The sequence below is a fragment of the Pyrus communis genome, chromosome 5 (assembly GCF_041283825.1).
Source record: "Pyrus communis isolate YQ-2024b chromosome 5, ASM4128382v1, whole genome shotgun sequence".
In the NCBI taxonomy this organism is placed as follows: domain Eukaryota; kingdom Viridiplantae; phylum Streptophyta; class Magnoliopsida; order Rosales; family Rosaceae; genus Pyrus; species Pyrus communis.
Genome location: NC_142569.1, coordinates 14,033,765 through 14,058,407, shown reverse-complemented (window position 1 = coordinate 14,058,407; position 24,643 = coordinate 14,033,765). Strand labels below are relative to the sequence as shown.

At 37.5% G+C, this 24,643-nt stretch overlaps 5 protein-coding genes across 8 annotated transcripts; 2 read left to right on the top strand and 3 right to left on the bottom strand.

Moving 5' to 3' along the window:
- Positions 1-4,728: 4,728 nt before the first annotated feature.
- On the bottom strand, positions 4,729-8,641 carry LOC137724507 (ankyrin repeat domain-containing protein 2B). Its single transcript, XM_088694485.1, has 9 exons — positions 8,139-8,641; positions 8,003-8,047; positions 7,219-7,406; positions 6,631-6,843; positions 6,373-6,521; positions 6,072-6,231; positions 5,591-5,683; positions 5,237-5,376; positions 4,729-5,134 (listed from the first exon to the last, which is right to left on the bottom strand). The coding sequence occupies exons 2-9, from the start codon at positions 8,037-8,039 to the stop codon at positions 5,035-5,037; spliced, it is 1,080 nt and encodes a 359-aa protein (XP_088550611.1). The 5' UTR covers positions 8,040-8,047; positions 8,139-8,641; the 3' UTR covers positions 4,729-5,034.
- Positions 8,642-9,569: 928 nt separating this feature from the next.
- On the top strand, positions 9,570-11,849 carry LOC137726425 (uncharacterized protein At4g08330, chloroplastic). Its single transcript, XM_068465352.2, has 2 exons — positions 9,570-9,787; positions 10,186-11,849. Exons 1-2 carry the CDS (start codon positions 9,762-9,764, stop codon positions 10,535-10,537), a joined length of 378 nt encoding a protein of 125 aa, XP_068321453.2. The 5' UTR covers positions 9,570-9,761; the 3' UTR covers positions 10,538-11,849.
- LOC148696831 (RNI-like superfamily protein) lies at positions 10,539-11,849 on the top strand. The gene has a single exon (XM_088694484.1). The coding sequence runs from the start codon at positions 10,539-10,541 to the stop codon at positions 11,721-11,723; it is 1,185 nt and encodes a 394-aa protein (XP_088550610.1). The 3' UTR covers positions 11,724-11,849.
- A 753-nt stretch (positions 11,850-12,602) lies between these two features.
- On the bottom strand, positions 12,603-13,931 carry LOC137724832 (putative transcription factor PosF21). The gene is made up of 4 exons (XM_068463510.2): positions 13,810-13,931; positions 13,584-13,716; positions 13,318-13,402; positions 12,603-12,679 (listed from the first exon to the last, which is right to left on the bottom strand). The coding sequence occupies exons 1-4, from the start codon at positions 13,929-13,931 to the stop codon at positions 12,603-12,605; spliced, it is 417 nt and encodes a 138-aa protein (XP_068319611.2).
- Positions 13,932-16,033: 2,102 nt separating this feature from the next.
- On the bottom strand, positions 16,034-24,586 carry LOC137726003 (ankyrin repeat domain-containing protein 2B). 4 transcript variants are annotated; one of them, XM_088694482.1, is made up of 7 exons: positions 23,514-24,019; positions 22,718-22,930; positions 22,460-22,608; positions 22,158-22,317; positions 21,680-21,772; positions 21,307-21,446; positions 20,807-21,212 (listed from the first exon to the last, which is right to left on the bottom strand). In XM_088694482.1, exons 1-7 carry the CDS (start codon positions 23,685-23,687, stop codon positions 21,113-21,115), a joined length of 1,029 nt encoding a protein of 342 aa, XP_088550608.1. In that variant the 5' UTR covers positions 23,688-24,019; the 3' UTR covers positions 20,807-21,112. The 4 variants fall into 4 exon arrangements, with proteins under 4 accessions (XP_088550609.1, XP_068316156.2, XP_088550608.1 ...); XM_068464853.2 differs by lacking the exon at positions 23,514-24,019 and adding an exon at positions 23,307-23,366; XM_088694483.1 differs by lacking the exons at positions 20,807-21,212; positions 21,307-21,446; positions 21,680-21,772; ... (1 more) ...; positions 22,460-22,608; positions 22,718-22,930 and adding exons at positions 16,034-16,348; positions 16,562-16,851; positions 17,703-18,102 and having other exon boundaries at positions 23,514-24,586.
- Between the last annotated feature and the right edge of the window lie 57 nt (positions 24,587-24,643).

Here is a 24,643-nt window from a genome sequence, read left to right as displayed (position 1 = left end):
AGTGCTAGTGAATCAAATAGTTAGTTGTTAGTTGCTAGATATGATTGTTTTTCGTCACTGCTTTAAAAAGTCATATGTTACTGTTTTATTTCTTTTACAATAATATTATATTCTAAGAATATATTTACTTATAAGGAACAAATATCATTCTTATTCACGTGGCTACAAACAACTAAGGAAATGAATGATATAATTGACATAGGAGTGGTTTATCTTATACGCATCTCATACATATTCCTTGATATCCATGCCATGTAAGTAAACATGCCTTTAAGGGAGGGGGAAACTCTGCCCTAAAGTGAAGGGGGATTAGGTTAGGTTATACAACGAGTCAGCCACTAATATATATATATATATTATCTACACTAAAGGGATATGGGAGTGGGCTAAGCCTTACAATGGGCTAGTAAAATTTGGTTCAAATCCACCTTTGACGATAATCGAATCTAAGACATTTCACTTACAAGTAAAAAACATTTCACTTACAAGTAAAAAGAATGTATTTAACTTAACACAAATATAATACACCATCGTCATCCATGTGAGTCTAATATGAGACTTCTCACTTACAAGTGAAGAGGAATATCATTCAACGTAGTTTTAGTTGGTTCATCGTTGTATTTAAAATCAAGAGTTGAGATTAAAACATTAAAAACACATTCATTTAATCTACCTATGATATCAAATCTAACTACGATGGACCATATATTATTGGACACTAGGAGACCAAAATAACATTTATGTGATATTATATATGAATACTCATTTAATAAAATGAGTGAATTGACAAGCTTATGTGACATTACGACTAATAGCCACACGAAATAACATTTATTTTCCGCACTTTTAAAGATAATAGAATTAAAAAATGTCGAATTCTGATTTAGAAAATATTATTTAATTACTTTAGATCCACTAACATTTAAATTCTCAAGATGCAAAGAAAAAAAAAAAGGAAAAAAGTATAATTTCCAGCCAAAGAATTAAGAAAAAAACAAAGAAACATATGTTGTTCCTCTGTATTTTCCTCAAACATAAACAAGTTGTTTAGACTGAAGCCAAAATGGGAGCAAAAGAAAGTTTGAGCAGGCTAGCAACTTAGCAACAACACCAACCCACATGACAAATTCATATTAAATTAATAAATGGAATCAATTTAAGAGCATCATAATAATAACACGAATATACTTTCTAGGATGCGTCTTCTTTTTCTTGTTATTTTATTTTTATGTTCGATTTCTTTCTATAAATAATTAAAAAATGAATAAAATTTCCTGTCCGTGCAGCATGCTAAAACCCTCAAGAAAAATATTGTATAATTGATTTTCATCCAATTGGAGTTTTGGTCATTAAATTAAAAGTTTGTTAGTGATTGTAAACTTTTCAAAATGTCACGTAATAATGATCGTTTTGGTTAATCGCGATTAAAACCTTTTTAATTTTGGACAAAATTTTTAATGTTGCTACCCAAAAGCACGAATGATTCATAAGTGATAAATTCACGAACCAATTCTTATGAATTTTTAATTCAGATCACAAACTTTCAATTGGACCAAAGTACATGGACCAATAATCGAATTAAGAAAACTTACATGAATATATGAATTCTCACACCCGTGCTTGTGCCTTCGTTTTTGCGTGGCAGACTTGTGACTCTGTAGAAGAGGTTCAAGCCTGCCTTTTTAGTATGCATCTGTGTATAATATAACCTGAATCGTTGGCCACACATTCACGCGACTGGGTTCGACTCCGAAGTTCTTTTAGTGTAGGCATGAAATGTTACGAAATGATGGTCAGCATCATCCTGACATTTCCGGGATGTGGAACACAAGGTGGGGTTGCCATCGGTACGGAATCAATTCGGAAACACCCAAATTCAAATCCCTGATCGGAGTCCTGTTCAAAATTCGCCGAATGTTGCGGCAGATTATGCTTCCTTTCATCAAAATTCCACGTTTCCTTGCACTTTACGTAGCTACCAAGAATACAAAGAGTTTGACTCACAACATGAATAACGGCAAAACAATTCTCCAACAGATTCTCCAGGAACTACAACAAATACGATACAATTACAATCAATAGTGGTACTCGCCGTGCGAAGAATGATTTGAATGTTGGTAATCAACTTCAGGAACATAAGCATCTGATCCAAAGAGCCCAACAGGGTCCTTCCCTCGGGCTCACGATGGAATTTGTTGTCCTTTATGTAGGCCTCAATTTCTGCAATGACCGAGTTCAGATTTGAATCTCGTCGTTCTTTTAGCGCCTTCAGAAAGTTGTCCGAGATGATATTCAGCATCTTCCTGAACTGGGATTTGTACTTTTTGAGAAGAGAGTACCCTACCGTCTGTTGAAAGCATTGAGCCATTTAGCTTAAAGATTTTTGTCCTACTTCTTTGTACAAAGAACATTTAACTTCTGTCACAACTTACATGTAGGAATGCTTTAAGAGCAACAGCAGTGTATCTGTTGGCAGGGAGAGCGTTTAAAAACCTCGCCAGCCATGCCCAACATTCTTTCAGGCCATGCGCATTTTGGACCCTAGAAATTTCCGTCTGCAAAAACATTCCGAGTTAGATGCTAAAGCAAATATAGCAGCAACACTTGATCATAGTGACCATAACTAAAGATGCCGAGAAAACATTAAAAATCCATTCAATCAGTTCTCTCCTCTTCGTGAGAGTTCCTTCTCCCCTTGTGAGTGTTTGTTTTTAACTACTTTCTCCCTCTTCTGTCGTCGGCCCTAGCTGTGTCCGGGGTCGGTGGCTGTCTCCCGTTTCTCTTTTTCTTCTTTTATTTTCTGCTTGCTCATTGGCCTGCGTTTTGTCCCCGTTGTTTCGGCCCAATTTACCTACACTCCTAGCTCTGATCCCCTCTTCTTCCAATCTCCGTTTCCCATTCACATCCTTATTTCTCTTCCTTCACCATCCTATCCATCAAACCTTGCTCTGTCCTTCCTCTATCTCACTCAATTTGGGCTCTGCAATCCATTTTCCTCTCGGAAGGTGCGCACAGCTTCGGCTTTGGTGGAAAAACCACCACCTTCCATGTGTATGCCTTTATTGGCATTGTTACTAGTGGGATCTTCTTCCCTCTGGTTTCCTTTCATATGGCTCAGACCACAATATGTGGCTCAAATCTCTTTGGTGGTGCTCAATGGAGGAAGGTTGAAGCTCTCTTTTCCACCACTTATGGGAATCGGTTGGCTGGTTCTTTGGTATTTGCCGGGGATGGAGGTGCACGACGGTGGATTCCGGTCGATGGCGGTTGTGAACTTGTGGTGCAGGCTGCTTCGGCTTGTTGTCTTTTTTTGTTTTCCTGTTGGGGCCCAATTCTCTGTTTGGGCTTTGTTTTGCTTGGAGGCCTTCTTTTTATTTTGTTCTGGACTTGTAATTGAGCCTCCTATTTTGTATCGTTATCGTTGTTGGGTTGTTAATACAGTCACATTTATCCAAAAAAAAAAAAAAACAGTAAAAATCCAAGCAGTAAGATCGTAGAGTCAAACCTGAAGCAGTGCCCCCATACAGTTTCATATAGGATTCTAATCGTGTCAAACAATTGTCAACGTTTTCGATCTTTCCTTCGTCTTCTTTGAATCCAAAAGCTTTATAGTAGGCCTCTTGTGATTGAAATGCCGACTGTAGTAAAGAAATGTCAAGAGACATTTCCAGAAAATTAAATTCCACCAAGATAAAGAAAATGTCAAACAGATATGGAATCCTATGGGTGGCACAGTCGGTTTGGTCCACCGGTTTTCGGTTCGGACAGCCCTGTTCGCCCTAGTTCGGTTTCTGTTCCAACAATCGGTTTAACCCAGTCTGACTAAATTCGGTTCGGTTTAGAGGTTTAGCGGTTAGGGGGTTAGAGTTTAGGATAATTTTAAATTTCCTCATTCAAATAGAGCGTCATAGGCGATATACTTGGAAATTTGAATTGAACTGCCAATTCGAGAAATCAGAATCGCCTGAGATTGGGGGAAGAGGTTTAGGGTTTAGGATTTGAACTCTTGAATTTGAGATTTACTGAGTTGGCGCTTCGTCTTCATCTTTTGCACACTTCAAGACAGTGCCGTTCAGGTGCGAAACGTCCAACACCGATCTCCCTGACCAAGACCCTTCGATTCCTATTTTTTCAGTTTCATAAACCAGCTCAGTGTTTCATACTAATATCATACAACCTTCTCTTTTTTTCTCAGTTCCTTATATCAATAAAAGGCTTCCTTTAATAGGGGATGACCATTCCCCGTTTCTATATGTAGAAATGATATACCAATGAGATCAAAATATGGATACACGCACAGAGGGAACCAAAACCGGGATTAGCCGCTTATTGGGCTTGGGACTTCCTCTTATCACGACTAATTGCACGACTAAGCCGAAAAGAGATATCTGCTTGGAGAGTCAATGTGGGACCTTAAAGCAAGCGAGAAACCGATAGGCAATTTACTAATGATAGTTTGCTTACTTAGTACATTCAAAAGGACATTTTAGCTACATGTTACCTCGTTTACTCACTTTGAATAAATTGAAATCACCATTTACGAGGTGGGCACAAAGAATTCTAGCTACATAAACGATTGGAAAGCAAAGTCCTGCTCAACAGGTGAACTACTGAGCTGCATGATATTGACGCATTTAGGATCAAAGTAAGAAATGAGATAAGTTCATTAATTGACGTGACATATATACACATCACTTGCCATATCACTTGACATAAACACGCAATCAATTATCAACTTCATTTTTCTTTCATTTAACAATGAGTCACATGAAATCCCAAAATAACAAGGGAAGCTACTTGTCATATGCCACACAACACGTTCCATGTCTCCCATCAGAATGCTTTAGGTTGTTACTAACAAATTCTAGCAATGTAGGAATCAGAAAAGGTAAACATAACATAGACAACGCATTAACTTATGGTGCAGATTACATCCTCACGCCGATCCAATCGTGCAAGCGGAATGAAACCAAACCAGCATACGCCTAACGTGAAACAACCGTAAGCATATGCCAACCATGACTTTATGAAGAATTACAGGAAGGCGTCCTTCTCGAGCAACTTTAGTACGTCGTTTTGGTTGTTCAGCTTGGCAACGTCGATCGGAGTCTTGCCATCCATGTTCTGGAGAGTACTGCAGATTCCGGATTCCGGAAACAAAAAAGTATTGAGTAACCTAAGAGTGGGGAAAATTATAATTCATATGGAAAACTTAAAATTTTAACAAGGGGCTTACACAGCTGCGCCATTCTCAAGTAGAAGTGCCACGCATTCCTTCCTGCCATAACCGGCTGCATAATGAAGTGCGGTGTTTTTGTTCTTATCAAGAGCATCAACTCTTGCTCCAGCCTCGAGAAGAACTTGAGCACACTTCACCTGAAATGATAAAAGACACATATAAATACCTCCGTATATTAAGGTAGAAAACCATTAAAGGTACTCTATCCCCCAACCCCTTTTTCTTCATGCGCATTCAGTTTTAGCAGTAGCTCGTGCTCGTATCCGAACTGCATGATTGACCCATATGCGGAAATGCTCCACCACCCGACGATAACAAGTAAAAAGAGAGGGACTCTGAAAGATCTCATACCTCACCATATCCACATGCAAAATGTAATGCTGTCCTCCCTTCTGAATCTTCCTCATCCTTGTCAGCACCAGAGGCTAGGGCAGCTTTCAAACCCTATTTGACAGATTGAAAACTTAAGCACTTGCACATCTGCTAACTTGGACTAGACATGTCGAATATATACAAATCAAAGTTTAACACACAGGTATATTCCCTGACACCACATGCTACGAAATCAGAACTCATGCAAGCTAACTAATAGGCCTAATTAGCATGAAGAGCCTGGGGTGAAAACCAATGAGTCTGAAAACAGAAATAAGTTTTTTTTTTTTTTTTTTTTTTTTTAATAGATAAACATATTTAAAAGGGTGGTGCTATCCGGGTAAGTTCTGACATTTTTCAAATACCATAATCATTCTTCAATTGCAAAATTTCTTATTAACAGCAAGATCCAACTAAATGGCACGTGAAGGGGTTAAGAGCAGACAATGGTGTATTCTACCTCCACATCACCAACACTAGCAGTTTGATGAACAATTGATTCATCTTCATTTCCAGCATCTTCAGCTTCTTCTGGTGGTTCAGCAGAAGTAGCTGCATCCCCAACTGCAAGACCCATTGCTTCTCCCAACTTCTGCAAAACATCTTTATCGTTCCAGTATCTGCAAAGCAGAATTTCCTTCTTTAGCTCACCCAAAGTTTGTACTCAATTAAACCCAATTCCAATACCATGTGTTAAAAAAGAAAAATTAAGGCTAAAGCATACAGTTCCCAACTTCCATAACAAATCTAGGATTACTTACCTCATCATAGCAGCTGGACCACCAGTTTCTATTTCTTCCAAAATAGGCTTCAAAGAAGGATCTTCTTTGATACGTGACATGCGTTCCTCAAGCTGATCTTTGTTTGATGGATTGGCGAAACTCTCAAGCATAGTATTCATAGATGGATCCTGCAGTAGAAAAATCAACAAGCTGGAAATTCAACAAATCAAACGAATTCCATTCACAACACTAAGAATAAATCAAATATAATCATGAATGCAGAAAGACCGGATATACCTGCATCAATGCATTACCGAGGCGCTCAGCCATGGTCATGAACTGAGGATTCTGCATAACCTGTTGCATGGTGGAATAGTATTGTTGGCTATCAAACTGAGGGACACCTTCATCAACTGACACACCTTCAAAAGTTTTCTGAAGTTGGTCTGCCATCTGATTGAATGAAGGATCTTTTGATATCTGTTCAGCTAGTTCCTTAATGCTAGGATCCTGTGCATATGACATAGAAGACACTTGTGAGCAAGAACCACGGACTGATTGAACTTCAGAACTCAAGCTCTCAACATTAAAATTTTTAAAGTTATACTAGTATTTGAGTTTTGGATTGGTAGCACAGTTTCACCCATTTCACATCGAGGTATAATGCCCCCCATTACTAGAGAATTCAATACATTGTGAATGGATGGCATAGTGCACATTGCTCCCTGAAATTCAGCGTAAAAAAGCCTATGCGCAGCTATAGAGGTCCGAGAGAATTGGATAAATTGTACTTTTAATTTTTAATTATAATCAAAATTATTCTTCCCCCATGCTCAGTCATTCAACTGTTTTCAAACTCAAAACGTAATAGAAGCAATAACATACATTCAGCAAGCCAGTCATGGCTGAGAAATCAAAAGGATTGGGAGGAAATCCACCCTCTGGAAGTTGGAAAGGGGTAGCCCCTGGTTGTCCTGACAGTGAGTCTCCAGATGATGCCTCAGACTTGGAACTTTTGTTCTCAGTTGTTTCAGGTTTGGAGCTTTTGTTCTCTGTTGGAACTGGCTTTTCGCCTGAAAAATATAAGATGAACGTGAGAGTGGCACACTCAATAAATTCCAAAAGACATTTTCCGTCTTCTGCATTCAGTTCAAATGAAAAAAAAAAAAACAAATAACAAAAGGATATGGGTAATAGTTATCCAACTAGCCAATTATCAAGCTTCACTATAAATCCGATTCCCCGCTCACCTATACGCTTAGTAATTTGGATTTTCAATTTATATATGAACGTGAGAGTGGCACACTCAACCCAAACAAACTGCTTCACCGCTCACCTATACCCTTGGTGCTATAAATCCGAATAAAAAACCAATATATAAAACTGGCTAGTGGCTACTAACCAAAGCATCCTTTGATCAATTTAAGAATCACATAAAATTAAACACCAAAATCTGCAAGAATTTTCAGCAAAACAAAGAATACTTCTGTCCCACCGTCGTACATCCTATTCCAATCCAGCTCCTAAATGTATATGTATACATATTATATATATTGTTTTAGATCAATCAAATTCAGCAGACTGATAGAAATCCAGATATGCTTGAATATCCAATCAAATCAACACACAAAAATATAATTCAACAGTTTACGCAAAACAGCAAGCATACCAGCAGCAGCAGGCGCATCCTTCTGCGTGGAAGCCATGGGAGCACCTGAATCGACAGAGCAATCAATCACCAATCAGAAAACAAAGTTTCAAGAAATTCACACAACGGATTGGGGAAAGTGCGAAAAGGATCGAACCTAATAATCCGGATGCAGGAGGTCCTCCGCAGTACGCAAAGAAGCGAATGCTTCAGAGACTTGACGAAGGGGTAGAGAGAGAGAGAGAGAGAGAGAGTGGGAGAGAGAGATCCTCGCACGCTTCGCTCTGGCTGTTGTGATTTGTGAAAAATGATGAAAGTACTGTTTTTATTTATTTTATTATTTTATATATGTATATGTCGTCGACATATCTATATAATCTCGCTCGCTATCTATTAGTCTTATCTAGGGGTAGCTAGCAGCTCACCACAACGACTCAGTGGGCCATCTCAATCCTCATCCCCTTCCCAATTCCCAAATGAATGGCTCTTTCTTTGCTATTGTTGACCACATTACTCTCACCTTTTGGGCTTTACAAACATATGGCCCACTCAATTTGCTCTATTTTCTCTTTACAACTTTTGGACCTGTCAGTAGATTGAATTTTTATACTATTTTGAATCGAATTCGATGTAACTAAGACGATATAAATCACGACCTTCAATTCAATTATCTGAATAAAATCGAACTTGATAATCTGATTATAAATAGATCTAGATATAAATTAAAATTAGTCTAATAATAATTTGATCTCACTTAATATAACATATTATTCGATTTATATATTTCAATTTATTTCCAGATCTTAAATAAAATCTGATACAAACTTGTTTACAGTTTACTTTAGGAGTGTCTACATTGGTTACAATATCGTCAAATCATGTCCCAATTTCGTGGAGTAGGTCTTAAATTCAAATTTCATACAAGATGCTTGTTGAATAAAAAAATGTTGTAGGAATGTGTCTTGCAACATGTGAGAGGCTAGACGAGTGATTGTATAATGTAGATCGTATCAATCAACATCTCACATTTCAATATACACAGTGTGATCTTGAATTCAAATCTCATTTACAAACTTTGTTGAATACAAGAAAATATTATTGTAAAAATTTGCAGTGCGAGATGTGAGAGGATGAACGATTGACTGTGCATTGCATGTCGACCAACATCTCACGTCTCACATTATGCAATTGCAAGAGTCATGCACCCGAGAAAACGATAAGAACGTCATAAAACCTAAGATGGAAGTTTTCTTGTTCACTAGAAAAAGTATAAGATTTTGTAAGTACGTTGGGAAAATGCTTTACTTTGGAGCCAAAAGGAAGAAATGTATCTCTAGTAATGAGAATTCCTCCCAAATATTTCATGTGAAACTAAGAATTGTGGACTACGGACCTGAAATTCTTCTGCAATCACTGAGCCACCCTAACCCTATGGTGTTGATATTTTGTCCGTTTTCAAAATAACCAAAACAACAATAATTATAATAATAACAATAAATAAATAAATAAATAATTTAATTAATTATAAAATTAAGGCAGGCCAGGAGAACCCAAAGTCCGGCCCATATCATATTGTCATGAGTCCAAGAACTTTGTCATCTGACAGAGTCTCCCTGTTTCATGCGCCAAGACGGCAAAATCCCTTGACCAGGTAACAGCAGAATTACGAACATCCCAGAGAAAAAAAAGACACAGGCTTTCCCCTCTGATAATATTGCCAACAATTTATTCAATGAATCGGAGGATATTGAGTCCGAATCCGATCCTGGGTGAGTGAAGGATGTCCCAAGCTCAAGTCTCCTACAGGTAAATTTCCCAAATTCCATTTCTGTTATCGATCTGAATCATCCATTTCAATTCCTTTGACAATGTTTCATGTTAAATTGTTTATCGTCTCACTGAAATAACCCCCTTTTTCATTAATTTTTTTAGTGCTTGAAATCATGTGTTTTGATTGTTGAAGATTGAATGTTTGACCTTCATCACTCTAATCTCATTGGGTCAATTGGGTTTTTCCCAACTAATATTCAGCAATTGCTTTAAAGTTTAAGTACACCTTGATCTTGTTAGTGTAATTTGATGATTGCCCAAATGTGCATGTTGTGCTAATCTTTAATTAGTTTTCTGGGTTCCTGAAACTGAAATGTACAATGCTTGATTGGTATGCTGAAATTGGTTGGTTTTATTTTTTGAATCTGTTACAGTTGTGGTTCTTGTGCATACCCTTTGAACTTGTCGTCTGCGAATCGGTTGACCTCTGAATCTGGCATAGGCTCTAACTATCAAAAGTCCATCAAGAAAGGTTTTATTTCATTCCTTACAGTTGATCTTAGTCGGTTTACTCAGGTTGATGAGGTAAACTGTTTTCCAGTCTCTTGGGGTCGTTATCGTTCAAAGACTAAACTCTTATGCCGTAAATGTGGGGTTCATATAGGTTATGGATATGGAGAGTCTTCTGTTCTTTGTGGTTTTGACTCTCCCAACTCATCATCTACTGCATCTTGTAGAAAGTTCAATATAAAAATACGAGCTCTACAACCTTCGGAAGAGTGCTAACATGAAACCTACTTGTACTTCTAGTACTTATTCTCTTACCACCATCATGGACTTGCCTGATGATTGCCTCGTCTTTATTTTCCAATGCCTTGATTCTGGCTCTGACCGTGAGTCCTTTGGCTTGACTTGTCATCGATGTCTTCGCATTCAAAATCTTAGTCGTCGATCCTTACAATTTCAATGTTCATTCAAACAACTTGACATTTCTTCATTATCACATTCAAATACCAATGTTACCATTAGAACCTTCCATCTTCACCGGCTTCTTACCCGTTTTCAACATTTACACTCGTTGTCCCTCTCTGGGTGCACAGAGCTACCTGATTCAGGCTTGTCCCACTTGGTAAATTATGGTTCACATTTGCACACCCTTAACCTGGAGTGTTGTTTAGGTATTACTGATCATGGGTTGTCTATGGTAGCTGCTGGTTGCCCCTCGTTGCAAGTTATCAGCCTTTACCGTTGCCAAATTACTGATTTGGGGTTAGAAAAGTTGGCTAGTTCTTGCTCAGTTCTAAAGGATGTGAATCTCTTGTACTGCTATTTTATTTCTGATCGTGGGCTAAGAGCTATTTCACAAGGCTGTCATCAACTTCAAGCGGTTAAGATATCACATTGTAAGGGCATAACTGGTGTTGGCTTTAATGGTTGCTCGTCAACTTTAGCTTATGTAGAAGCTGAATCGTGTAAGCTTGAGCCAGAAGGTATTTTGGGAATTTTAAGTGGGGGTGGGATTGAATATTTGAATATATCTGGTTTAATCTTGCAAAATGGTAGAAATGGTTTGGCAGCGATTGGGAGAGGATATGCCTCCCGTCTTAAAATTCTTAACCTTCGCCTTTGTAGAACTATTGGCGATGAGTCGATTGTCGCAGTTGCAGAATGTTGCCCACTACTTCAAGAATGGAACTTGGCATTGTGTCATGAGGTCAAAATAGTGGGATGGTCTTCTATCGGGATGAATTGTCACAAGTTGGAGAAGCTTCACGTCAACCGGTGTCGGAATTTATGTGATCGGGGTTTAGAGGCTTTGCGAAATGGATGCAAACAACTATCCGTTTTGTACATGAACGGTTGTCCTAAGATTACTTCAACAGCAATAGAGTTGTTCAAATGTTACAGGAGTGATGTTACCATTAAGAATGAAGAGAAAATGTGTATAGGTCCCATCTGGGAATTGAGATGATAGTGGATGAGAAAACAATTTGACTTATTTGATATGAAATTGTCTATTATTTTCTGAATATTCAACTTGCTTCGTGCAAGAAATGTGAATTTTTAATTGATAATTTGTGAAATTAATTTTGTGATGTATTTCATATGGATTGGTTGTAAATTAATTATTATGCTCGCGCTTGCCGAAAGTGACTCAATCACATATGAATCAATTAAACGTGTTGTCTCTTTGCACCTAATTTTGAATCCCCTTCCCATGGATTTAGATCAGAATTGTTTAGAATCCGACTTCATCAAATAAATAAACTAAAAAAAAAAAAAAAAAAAGAGAGAGGATAATATTGATAGAAAAATAAGGATCAGGATCCTCTCCTGAGCCTACGGTGAGGATCCTTCTGAGCAAGCCTATTGGACCGTTGGAATTTTAACCAATGGTTACAAATATGGGGCCCCATTAAAAGTTATAATAATTGTAATCGTTGAATAAAATTTCAACGGTCCGATGGGCTTGCTCAAGAGGATCCTCACGGTAGGCTCAGGAGAGGATCCTGATTCGAAAAATAAGTCACATAAAATGTAAATATTCTTAATTCAAATAAATCTAAACTTATTATAAGCACAAAAAAAAAAAAAAAAACAAAAAAAAAAAAACAAAAAAAAAACACATAAAAACATAAAAAGTTTATTTTCTCAATAACATCTGTGTCAACTTCTGCGGATCATGATGCTGCTCAAAACCCTACTGAAGTTTTCATTGGGAATCTGTGTGTGGACTCGGAGGACTTCCATGGCATAGTGATACCGCTACTAGGGCATTCCGTGCAATGATACTACGCCATGTGGAGAAAAAAACATTTGTTTGCTTCGATTCAGATCAATCTTTTTCATATCAATTTTTTGAGATATTGTTTGAGAAAACAATTCTTTTCAGATGTTGGACCTCATTTCTGATGTGATAATTCAAGGCTGTCATTAAACAACAAAATTAAGAATATATATTAGTTTGAGATCATAGTTCATGATAACTTAGTTGTCAACTAAATGCAAGGTTCCTCTTAAAGAAACGTTTTTTAATAGTAAGCGGTTAAGAGCATTCACTCCTACAATCGAGGTTTTGCGTTTGATTCGCCTGTCGTTAGTAATACCACTTGTGTGTGTGTGTCTTTTATGTTGTCTGCATTTTAATGGAACAAAGTTCATAGAAGAAAGACTTTTTAGTCAAAATGGTTATTGAGATTTGCATAACTCTTCACTTTGATCATCGAGATTTGAAATCAATACAAGTGGTCCATGAGATTGTCCACCATCAATCATTTTGATCCTTCCATGAATAGTTATGTTAAATAGAGATTAAAATGACAAAACTACCCTCAGTTTAATAAACAATAGGCCAAAATGATTTGACAAAAATTAAGGGTATTTTTATCATTTTATCCTTATTTAATGGAGATTTTTCACGAAATGACCAAAATAATTGATGATGGACAATTTTAGGGACCAATTCTATCGATTTCAAATCTCAGTGATCAAAATGAGGAGTTATACAAATCTTATGGACCATTTTGGATAAAAAGCCTAGAAGAAAACTAGAGAGAAGTCCTTACTGTCTTGCAATTGAATATCTTCCAAAATATTGTGTAGACATCCTTTCAATCTATTGTTGTCTGCAGTTATGCAACGGGTGTCTTCCTGCTCAAGAAAGAAAAAGATAAACAGAAAATTTGTCACCGTACATAATTTCAATGGGGCTTATAGATCGGGCCGTTAGCGTTCACTCCTACACCCGTCTTGCATTTGATTCCCGATCTGCTAATATCATCGGTATAAAAATGCAAGAAATATTTAAGGGTGCTGAATCATGTTGATTTACCTTCCATAGTTCCAACTGAGCAATCAGAGCAGCTGCTTCAAACTGCAACTTTTGTATGTTGCATTCAAGCGTCTGAACGTACACCTTCTTCCTTTGCTTGGACTTCATAGCCGACCTCCGGTTAGTCATAATCCTACAGATTTTAAAAATTAACGTAAGCATGTCACCGGCGTTGGTTTAGAACAATTTCTAGCATTACGAGTAACAAAAATCCTCGAAAATGTACCTTTTCGCAAGCTTTGGATCCCGTTGGGCGACTTCTTCAATAACTGCAGCCGTCCTTTTTTTGGTGCTGGAGATTGAGATGACATGGTCATCTTTGGAGAAAGTTGAACTTGAACCATACATTGTGTTAATGCTACCACTTCTCAAGCAATCAGAGAATTTGTAACTTGCACAAAATGCAATGGAATTCCTCAACTAGTAAAGTTGTAGTGACAGCCATTATATATATATACTCTCATGGGATTTATTTCCATAAATAGGGTGGTAAAAATTCCAGACATTGAATAATGGCTAGGAATTGGATTTCTGTGATGTTAATGTTTTGTAATCCAGGAACTGGGGCTTATGGATTTGAGTGCTTAGTAAACAAGGAAATATGTTCATACTCGTTTCCAAGCTTCTAATCCACGATCTAAACGGACCCAAAATGGAAGAAATTAGGTCAGTGCACTATACCGAAATTCACATTTCTGAATAACTCTAGATGGGATATTGTGATGTACATGAGAATTGGTTAATGGAGCACCTGATGTCTTATGTTTGATTCATTCCCCCAATATCGCTTGTATAGAAACATAAAAACCGATTAATAGAATTTCCTCTTCCACCGGATGTCCTACGTTCGATTCATTCCTCTAATACCACTTGCATAGAAACATAAACACCGATTAATACCATTTCCTCATGCAGCCGATGTCCTATATTTGATTCATTCCCCAATATTACTTGTGTACAAATATAAAAATCGATTAATACCATTTCCTGATGCAGCCGATGTTCTACATTTGATTCATTCCCCCATTATCGCTTGTATAGAAATATAAAAACCAATTAAAGCATTTTCTCTTGCACTCATTGTCCTACATTTGATTCATTTCCCCCAATATTACTTGTATAGAAACATAAAAACCGTTTAATAGCATTTCCTCTTGCACTCGTTGTGCTACATTTAATTCATTTCCCATAATATCGTTTGTATAGAGCATAAAAACTGATTAAAAGCATTTCCTCTTGCACCCGATGTCCTATATTTGATTCATTTCCCCAATATCGCTAGACTTCAGAAATATGGAAAACCGATTAATAGCCTTTCCTCTTCCACTTGTTGTCCTACATTTGATTCATTTCCCTAATATCGCTTGTAAAGAAACAATGTCCTATGTTTGATTCATTCCCCAATATCAAATATAAAAACCAATTAAGGTCGTCTCCAACCGAAGGGTTCAGAGGGCCAGAGGGCCGAAAATAGCCTGAAAACCGTCTTCAACCGAGGGCTAGGCCAGAAAATATAGCTTTCCTGTTGATTATAACCGATAGGATTGCTTAAAAAAAAAAATTTGAATACAACGGCTAGTCAACTAGCCGTTGTATTCAATATTTTTATTTTTTTATTTGGGTTTTTTGGGCCAATTTTTTTTTTCTTAAATTCTTAATTTTTTTTTTCTTATAAATACCTAAACCATTCATTAAATTTAAATTCTAATTTTTTTGGTTTTTTGGGTCAGTTATCGTTGTAGTTTTTAAATTGAAGTTGTTGAATTTGAATTTAAGTTGTAGTTTTTAAATTTAAATAATAAATTATATTTTGCTCTATGGCCCTTTGGCCCTCTGTTGGAGACGATTTTTCGTGACAGGGCTAAAACGAGCCTTATGGCCCTCTGGCCCTCGGTTGGAGACGGAGACAAATATGACCCTGTACTGTTCATTAAAATATTAATATCTTGTAGAATCTTGGAGGCCAGAGGGCTAAAACGAGCCATCTGACCAGCCATTGGTTGGAGATGGCCTAATAGCATTTCCTGTTGCACCTGGCAATGGCTTTTAAAGCAATATCTAGCTTACTGAATCATTTACTTTCAAAATATATCTATCACCCTTATCACTTTGTATGATATCACAATATTGTACAAAATTTTAATCTCCCTGAATTGGTTGTTATTAATCATACTATAACGAAAAGAAAAAAAATAACGAAACCGGCAAGTATAGAACGAGTTGGCGTGCCCATTGTCAAGAAAGACTTCATCGGAAAGAGATGAAATCTTGCCGTTGAAATTTCGACGCAAGATATTTTCTGTTGGAGTTTTCATGACGAATTTATCGACTAATAACTCTTTTTTAAAAGCCCTTTGCCGAAATAAAGTAATAATTTTTTTTATTTTGTTTGCTGTGGTGTTCAAGTTTTTTCATCAAATATGTAAAACCAGATTAAACTGACCTTCAAATTCATGGTCTGATAAATTAAAAGTTTCTAATTACAATACCTAATTAGTAATTAATTAAAAAAAAGTGCTCCCCACAAACACGCTTTATTTTCTAAGCCACAATCTCAACTCCAAAATAAAAGCAGTAACAAATAAGATAGCAATAACAACACCATAGCCAGCACTCCATCCCTTCCCTTTTTCTCCCAAATGGATTCCATAGAAAACATTTGCTACTGCAACTATGATCAGAATCCTTCCCACTCCTTGATGGTACCAATTCCAGTACTTTCGAACCTTTGATTCCTTCTCCGGTCGAACCAAAAGAGCCATAACCTAAAACCGAAACGAACCAAATCAAAAGAGAGCAATGCTTACACAATCAACCACTTCTTTAGATTTAATAATAAACCCTTCGCTTTTCGTATTTAATATTAACATTCTTGAAGTGACACTAATTATTTTACATCAGCATGATAACGTGGCACAGCCGGAGTATATGTAATTAGGTTAAGGAAGAAAAGGAACAAAAGAATGGGGACGAATTACCTGAAGGCAACCGAGGACAAGAACGAAGATACCAAGAGATTTGTGGGTGGAGACATCAGCATTGAGCTTATTGTTCAAGACAAATCCACATAGAACACCTATTATTCCGAATATAAATCCAAATGATTGAATGAAACTATGAAGATGAAACCAAAGTGGATCATATGGTTTTAGGTAACGAGCAATTATTACTCCAATTATCATCAAAATGCCCCATCCTAGCATGTTTAGTACTCCATGGCTCTTCCTTAGTCTCGAGTATGGACTCTCTGAGCTCGATTTACCTTGACCTGTTTCAAAATTTCATAAAAACGAAAGAAACGCTTATATTGCTAGATTGTGAATTTGAACTACACATTCAAACAACAATCAACATGACCAATAACATGGATTCATAGTTTGACAACATAAACATCTTACGTTGCCGGACAAACGGAGATTTAAGAAGAGAATGTTTTGCTTTTATATTACGATTAATTTGAAGTACAAGACAAAGCTAGGTAATAGATCAATTTATACGAAATTATTTATGTGGTACATGTTCACAAGGTTCCAAATAAAACAAGAAGCAGACAGGAAGTTGTTTTCAATGTTCCCCATCAAAATTGAAGCTCATGTTAGGGTAATTAAGCATCGGAATTTGCTCAACTCCTCATGTCCCTCCACACCAACAAAAAATGAAAAGACCTCTAAAAGCAAGCTCAACAAAGAAAGTCTCTACAAGGGTCTCAAAAGAGATTTTCGCTCTCTACACTTAAGAGAAATTTTACATACGGCCAACCATTTGCTGATTCTCTCACAAAAAGTGGGGACACATGTAGAATCGATGATAACTTAATAAAGGGGCCAAAGTGTTGTGTGTGTGGTCATATGAGTCAGGTGGTCTGGTAGTAGAACTCTAGAATTCTCCCTATTTTAGGGTCTCTAAATTTGTGTCTTCGTAAGTTTTGTGTGCTAGTTTAATTATACAATCCCCATTGACTTTACTCTTAACACTTTGATTAACATAGGTCAATGTAAAGCTAACTCAAACGGTTAGTTGCATTCACTTTTACATTTGAAGTTCTGCATTTGATTTCCCTTTCTCTTATATCGCTAAAAATTTAAAAGTCAACCTTGTTTTGGTTTCAGTTGTACTCACCTGTGATATAGTTTATGGATGTGGAGACCATGTCACTGTGCTCAGTCAATCTGTAGTTTGGAGCCACAGGCAGCAACCCATCTGGCCCAACAGCGTATAAGAGCCTTGATAGTGGCTGGTTGGTCTCCAATTGGAACCCTAGGTAGGTTCTGTTGGACTGGGATGTAAATAAGGAAAAGTTGCTTCCAATTTGAAGGTTCCCCTTGTTGGGCTCCACAAGGTTAGGTGAGGTCCCACCCAAGTAATACGGTTTGATCTCTCCTCCTGTTGGGGACATCCACCCCACAATTGCACTGGACCCCACCATCTGGCCATTGCTTGAGAACCCAATTGCAATGTATGAATTTGCAGCTGGTGCTGAGAGGACAAAGGTCCATAGGTTTGATGAGGTCTGTGAGTACTGCAAAAATAAGAGAGATTTTCATACACCACTTTGATCATTGGATGTGTTTGAGATTAATATCACAATGTATAGAGCTTTTGGATGGGACGTTTGTGAAAAAACGGACAGGTTGAGAAAATCTCAATTGACTTAACATTGCGATCAAGGTTTCAATAAAACTAAGTATATATATAGAGTTTTTGGATGTGGTGTTGGTTTTTTTCAAAAAAAAAAAATACAGACAGACATATTGAGAAAATTTCAGTTGATCGAAGTTCAATAAAATGGTGCATAAGTGAGATTTTCTCGACATGCACAAACCTTGAGTAAAGAGAATCCTTGCGTGTATCTATGTATGTATGAATGAATGATGGAAGAGATGCGGTTGACTTACTCTGAGGATGTAGTTGTGAGCATCCCAAACAGCAAGGCAATTGAGGGAAGCTGCATCAAATGGCAGATTGACATTCTGCAGGTTAAGAGTTGAGCTGCAGAAATCTGTTTGTGAATTCACAGTGGCTGATAAGCCAAAGATGAAGACGATGATGAAACCTATGAATGCCTTCATCTCTCTCCTTTTTTTTCTGTTTCTCTCTCTAGTTCTAGGTGGGTGAAGAAAACAGGTAAAGTAGTGGGGTGATCGTACGAATGTTTGAGTAGATGTATATACCTGGAAGAAGTTGACAAATGATTCAATATTGCAATGGGAGTTGATAAGAATAATATGCAGCTGTTGTAATCAACATGCCATATACTTTGGGCTCTCAGAACAATTATTTTTTAAGCAAAAAAAGTAACCTATATGAAATGTAAGCATTAGGTGAGCCGCATGTCCTAGCTTTGTTCTCATTCACCAAAGACCAAACTACTGCTTTCCAAGCACGCACTTCAGATTTGTGACATATGGAAGAATATGGGTTGTTTCAAAGCTTATATTAAGTATCAGACAAATAATGATTTTCGCATTTCAGTTTTCTTCTTTTGCAGTCCTCCACTTGTTCTTGTTACTTGACCTTTTTTGATTTACCCTATCAAGGAAAACGATATGGAAGGTCTAAAAGCATAACAGGGCTAAAAGCACTTTCAAATAATCGAAAACATTTGACACGAAAAGTTAGAAGTGCTTTCAGTGAACATTTTCTAGTGCTTTAGAGGTGTTTGTAGGAATCACTATAGCTTCGGCTTGTTGTCTTTTTCTAGTGCTTTAGAGATGTTTGTAGGAATCACTAGCGCTTTAGACGTGCAGGCTACTTCGGCTTGTTGTCTTTTTCTATTTTCCTGTTGGGGCCCAATTCTCTGTTTGGGTTTTATTTTGCTTGGAGGCCTTCTTTTTATTTTGTTCTCGACTTGTAATTGAGCCTCCTATTTTGTATCGTCATCGTTATTAGGTTGTTAATGCAGTTACATTTGTCCTAAAAAAAAAAAAACATTAAAAATCCAAGCAGTAAGATCGTAGGGTCAAACCTGAACCGGTGCCCCATACAGTGTCATATTGGATTCTAATCGTGTCAAATAATTGTCAACGTTTGCGATCTTTCCTTCGTCTTCTTTGAATCCAAAAGCTTTATAGTAGGCCTCTTGTGATTGAAATGCCGACTGTAGTAAAAGAAATGTCAAGAGACATTTCAAGAAAATTAAATTCCACCTAAATAAAGAAAATGTCAAACAGATACAGAATCCTATGGGTGGCATAGTCGGTTTGGTCCACCTATTTTCAGTTCAGACAGCCCGGTCCGTCCCAGTTCGGTTCTTGGTCCAACAATTGGTTTGACCTAGTCTGACTAAATTCGGTTCGGTTTAGGGGTTTAGCGGTTAGGGGGTTAGAGTTTAGGATAATTTTAAATTTCCTTATTCAAATAGAGTGTGATAGGCGATATAGGTGGAAATTTGAATTGAACCACCAATTCGAGAAATTAGAATCGCCTGAGACTGGGGGAAGAGGTTTAGGGTTTAGGATTTAGGATTTGGACTCTCGAATTTGAGATTTACAGAGTTGGCGCTTCGTCTTCATCTTTTGCACACTTCAAGACAGTACCGTTTGGGTGCGAACGCCTAACATCCAACACCGATCTCCCTAACCAAGACCCTTCTATTCCCATTTTTTCAAATTTTTTCAGTTTCATAAAACAACTCAGTGTTTCATACTAATATGATAATATCATACAACTTTCTCTTTTTTTCTCAGTTCCTTACATATCAATAAAAGGCTTCCTTTAATAGGGGATGACCATTCCCCGTTTCTATATGTAGAAATGATATACCAATGAGATCAAAATATGGATACACACACAGAGGGAACCAGAACCGGGATTAGCCGTCCTTATTGGGCACGAGACTTCCTCTTATCACGACTAATTGCACGACTAAGCCGAAAAGAGATATATGTTTGGAGAGTCAATGTGGGACCTTAAAGTAGGTGAGAAACCGATAGACACTTTACTAATGATAGTTTGCTTACTTAGTACACTCAAAAGGACATTTTAGCTACATGTTACCTCGTTTACTCACTTTGGATAAATTGAAATCACCATTTACGAGGTGGGCACAAAGAATTCTAGCTACATAAATGATTGGAAAGCAAAGTCCTGCTCAACAAGTGAACTACTGAGCTGCATGATATTGAAGCATTTGGGATTAAAGTAAAAAATGAGATAAGTTCATTAATTGACGTGACATATATACACATCACTTGCCATATCACTTGACATAAACACGCAATCAATTATCAACTTCATTTTTCTTTCATTTAACAATGAGTCACATGAAATCCCAAAATAACAAGGGAAGCTACTTGTCATATGCCACACAACACGTTCCATGTCTCCCATCAGAATGCTTTAGGTTGTTACCAACAAATTCTAGCAATGCAGGAATCAGAAAAGGTAAACATAACATAGACAACGCATTAACTTATGGTGCTGATTACATCCTCACGCCGATCCAATCGTGCAAGCGGAATGAAACCAAACCAGCATACGCCTAACGTGAAACAACCGTAAGCATATGCCAACAACGACTTTATGAAGAATTACAGGAAGGCGTCCTTCTCGAGCAACTTTAGTACGTCGTTTTGGTTGTTCAGCTTGGCAACGTCGATCGGAGTCTTGCCATCCATGTTCTGGAGAGTCCTGCAGATTCCGGAAACAAGAAAGTACTGAGTAACCTAAGAGTGGGGAAAAATATAATTCATATAGAAAACTTAAATTTTAACAAAGGGCTTACACAGCTGCGCCATTCTCAAGTAGAAGTGCCACGCATTCCTTCCTGCCATAACCGGCTGCATAATGAAGTGCGGTGTTTTTGTTCTTATCAAGAGCATCAACTCTTGCTCCAGCCTCGAGAAGAACTTGAGCACACTTCACCTGAAATGATATAGACACATATAAATACCTCCGTATATTACGGTAGAAAACCATTAAAGGTACTCTATCCCCCAACCCCTTCTTCTTCATGCGCATTTAGTTTTAGCAATAGCTCGTGCTCGTATCCGAACTGCATGATTGACCCATATGCGGAAATGCTCCACCACCCGACGATAAAAAGTATCATCATGCAGAAACAAGTAAAAAGAGAGGGACTCTGAAAGATCTCATACCTCACCATATCCACATGCAAAATGTAATGCTGTCCTCCCTTCTGAATCTTCCTCATCCTTGTCAGCACCAGAGGCTAGGGCAGCTTTCAAACCCTATTTGACAGATTGAAAACTTAAGCACTTGCACATCTGCTAACTTGGACTAGACATGTCAAATATATACAAATCAAAGTTTAACACACAGGTATACTCCCTGACACCAAATGCTACGAAATCAGAACTCATGCAAGCTAACTAATAGGCCTAATTAGCATGAAGAGCCTGGGGTGAAAACCAATGAGTTTGAAAACAGAAATAACTTTTTTTTATTTTTTATTTTTAAATAGATAAACATATTTAAAAGGGTGGTGCTATCCGGGTAAGTTCTGACATTTTTCAAATACCATAATCATTCTTCAATTGCAAAATTTCTTATTAACAGCAAGATCCAACTAAATGACACGTGAAGGGGTTAAGAGCAGACAATGGTGTATTCTACCTCCACATCACCAACACTAGCAGTTTGATGAACAATTGATTCATCTTCATTTCCGGCATCTTCAGCTTCTTCTGGTGGTTCAGCAGAAGTAGCTGCATCCCCAACTGCAAGACCCATTGCTTCTCCCAACTTCTGCAAAACATCTTTATCGTTCCAGTATCTGCAAAGCAGAATTTCCTTCTTTAGCTCACCCAAAGTTTGTACTCAATTAAACCCAATTCCAATACCATGTGTTAAAAAAGAAAAAGTTAAAGCTAAAGCATACAGTTCCCAACTTCCATAACAAATCTAGGATTACTAACCTCATCATAGCAGCTGGACCAACAGTTTCTATTTCTTCCAAAATAGGCTTCAAAGAAGGATCTTCTTTGATACGTGACATGCATTCCTCAAGCTGATCTTTGTTTGATGGATTGGCGAAACTCTCAAGCATAGTATTCATAGATGGATCCTGCAGTAGAAAAATCAATAAGCTTGAAATTCAACCAATCAAACGAATTCCATTCACAACACTAAGAATAAATCAAATATAATCACGAATGCAGAGAGACCGGATATACCTGCATCAATGCATTACCGAGGCGCTCAGCCAGGGTCATGAACTGAGGATTCTGCATAACCTGTTGCATGGTGGAATAGTATTGTTGGCTATCAAACTGAGGGACACCTTCATCAACTGACACACCTTGAAAAATTTTCTGAAGTTGGTCTGCCATCTGAATGAATGAAGGATCTTTTGATATCTGTTCAGCTAGTTCCTTAATGCTAGGATCCTGTGCATTTGACATAGAAGACACTTGTGAGCAAGAACCACAGACTGATTGAACTTCAGAACTCAAGCTCTCAACATTAAAATTTTTAAAGTTATACTAGTATTTGAGTTTTGGATTGGTAGCACAGTTTCACCCATTTCACATCGAGGCATAATGCCCCCCATTACTAGAGAATTCAATACATTGTGAAATGGATGGCATAGTGCACATTGCTCCCTGAAATTCAGCGTAAAAAAGCCTATGCGCAGCTATAGAGGTCCGAGAGAATTGGAAAAATTGTACTTTTAATTTTTAATTATAATCGAAATTATTCTTCTCCCATGCTCAGTCATTCAACTGTTTTCAAACTCAAAACGTAATAGAAGCAATAACATACATTCAGCAAGCCAGTCATGGCTGAGAAATCAAAAGGATTGGGAGGAAATCCACCCTCTGGAAGTTGAGAAAATTTCAGTTGATCGAAGTTCAATAAAATGGTGCATAAGTGAGATTTTCTCGACATGCGTAAACCTTGAGTAAAGAGAATCCTTGCGTGTATCTATGTATGTATGAATGAATGATGGAAGAGATGCGGTTGACTTACTCTGAGGATGTAGTTAAGAGCATCCCAAACAGCAAGGCAATTGAGGGAAGCTGCATCAAATGGCAGATTGACATTCTGCAGGTTAAGAGTTGAGCTGCAGGAATCTGTTTGTGAATTCACAGTGGCTGATAAGCCAAAGATGAAGACGATGATGAAACCTATGAATGCTTTCATCTCTCTCCTCTTTTTTCTGTTTCTCTCTCTAGTTCTAGGTGGGTGAAGAAAACAGGTGAAGTAGTGGGGTGATCGTACGAATGTTTGAGTAGATGTATATACCTGGAAGAAGTTGACAAATGATTCAATATTGCAGTGGGAGTTGATAAGAATAATATGCAGCTGTTGTAATCAACATGCCATATACTTTGGGCTCTCAGAACAACTATTTTTTAAGCAAAAAAGGTAACCTATATGAAATGTAAGCATTAGGGGAGCCGCATGACCTAGCTTTGTTCTCATTCACCAAAGACCAAACTACTGCTTTCCAAGCACGCACTTCAGATTTGTGACATATGGAAGAATATGGGTTGTTTCAAAGCTTATATTAAGTATCAGACAAATAATGATTTTCGCATTTCAGTTTTCTTCCTTTGCAGTCCTCCACTTGTTCTTGTTACTTGAACTTTTTTGATTTACCCTATCAAGGAAAACGATATGGAAGGTCTAAAAGCATAACAGGGCTAAAAGCACTTTCAAATAATCGAAAACATTTGACACGAAAAGTTAGAAGTGCTTTCAGTGAACATTTTCTAGTGCTTTAGAGGTGTTTGTAGGAATCACTATAGCTTCTAAGAGAATCTCAAGCGTTTCCATCAAAAAACGCGTACCAACGGAAGTGTTTTTCCCAAATGAACCTACTAAGATGAAAGAAGGTAAAATGGATTTCGTGTAACTTTAAATCGTCCAGAGGTCTGGTCAACCATAGCGTTTGGTAGATGGGGCAGACCTGGACCTACAGGTTAGGGTTTGGACCAAGACAATACAGCCAATCTAAAAACCTTTTCTTGATCTGTTGTGGCTTATCTTTTTCTAATAGAAAGAGCTCACTTTGTGAAGACCAACTTTCTTGATTTGCTCTTTGCAATTATGTTACGGGGCTACAGCCGGCAGCAGTGAAGTACAAAGCAAGAATA

Excerpts from the sequence above, each read along its gene's own strand:
- LOC137724832 (XM_068463510.2), bottom strand. The coding sequence starts at position 13,931 with ATGTATGGTTCAAGTTCAACTTTCTCCAAAGATGACCATGTCATCTCA. Across the intron at positions 13,403-13,583 it reads CTCAGTTGGAACTATGGAAG|GAAGACACCCGTTGCATAAC; the intron begins GTAAATCAACAT and ends TTTCTTGAGCAG. Across the intron at positions 12,680-13,317 it reads AGATATTCAATTGCAAGACA|CCTTGAATTATCACATCAGA; the intron begins GTAAGGACTTCT and ends GTTTAATGACAG.
- LOC137726003 (XM_088694483.1), bottom strand. The coding sequence starts at position 23,687 with ATGAAAGCATTCATAGGTTTCATCATCGTCTTCATCTTTGGCTTATCA. Across the intron at positions 16,852-17,702 it reads ATCCATAAACTATATCACAG|GTCAAGGTAAATCGAGCTCA; the intron begins GTGAGTACAACT and ends ATTTTGAAACAG. Across the intron at positions 16,349-16,561 it reads TTGTCCTCGGTTGCCTTCAG|GTTATGGCTCTTTTGGTTCG; the intron begins GTAATTCGTCCC and ends TTTCGGTTTTAG.
- LOC137726425 (XM_068465352.2), top strand. The coding sequence starts at position 9,762 with ATGTCCCAAGCTCAAGTCTCCTACAG. Across the intron at positions 9,788-10,185 it reads CAAGCTCAAGTCTCCTACAG|TTGTGGTTCTTGTGCATACC; the intron begins GTAAATTTCCCA and ends AATCTGTTACAG.
- LOC137724507 (XM_088694485.1), bottom strand. The coding sequence starts at position 8,039 with ATGGCTTCCACGCAGAAGGATGCGCCTGCTGCTGCTG. Across the intron at positions 7,407-8,002 it reads GGATGCGCCTGCTGCTGCTG|GCGAAAAGCCAGTTCCAACA; the intron begins GTATGCTTGCTG and ends TATATTTTTCAG. Across the intron at positions 5,377-5,590 it reads TTGCATGTGGATATGGTGAG|GTGAAGTGTGCTCAAGTTCT; the intron begins GTATGAGATCTT and ends TTATCATTTCAG.
- LOC148696831 (XM_088694484.1), top strand. The coding sequence starts at position 10,539 with ATGAAACCTACTTGTACTTCTAGTACTTATTCTCTTACCACCATCATG.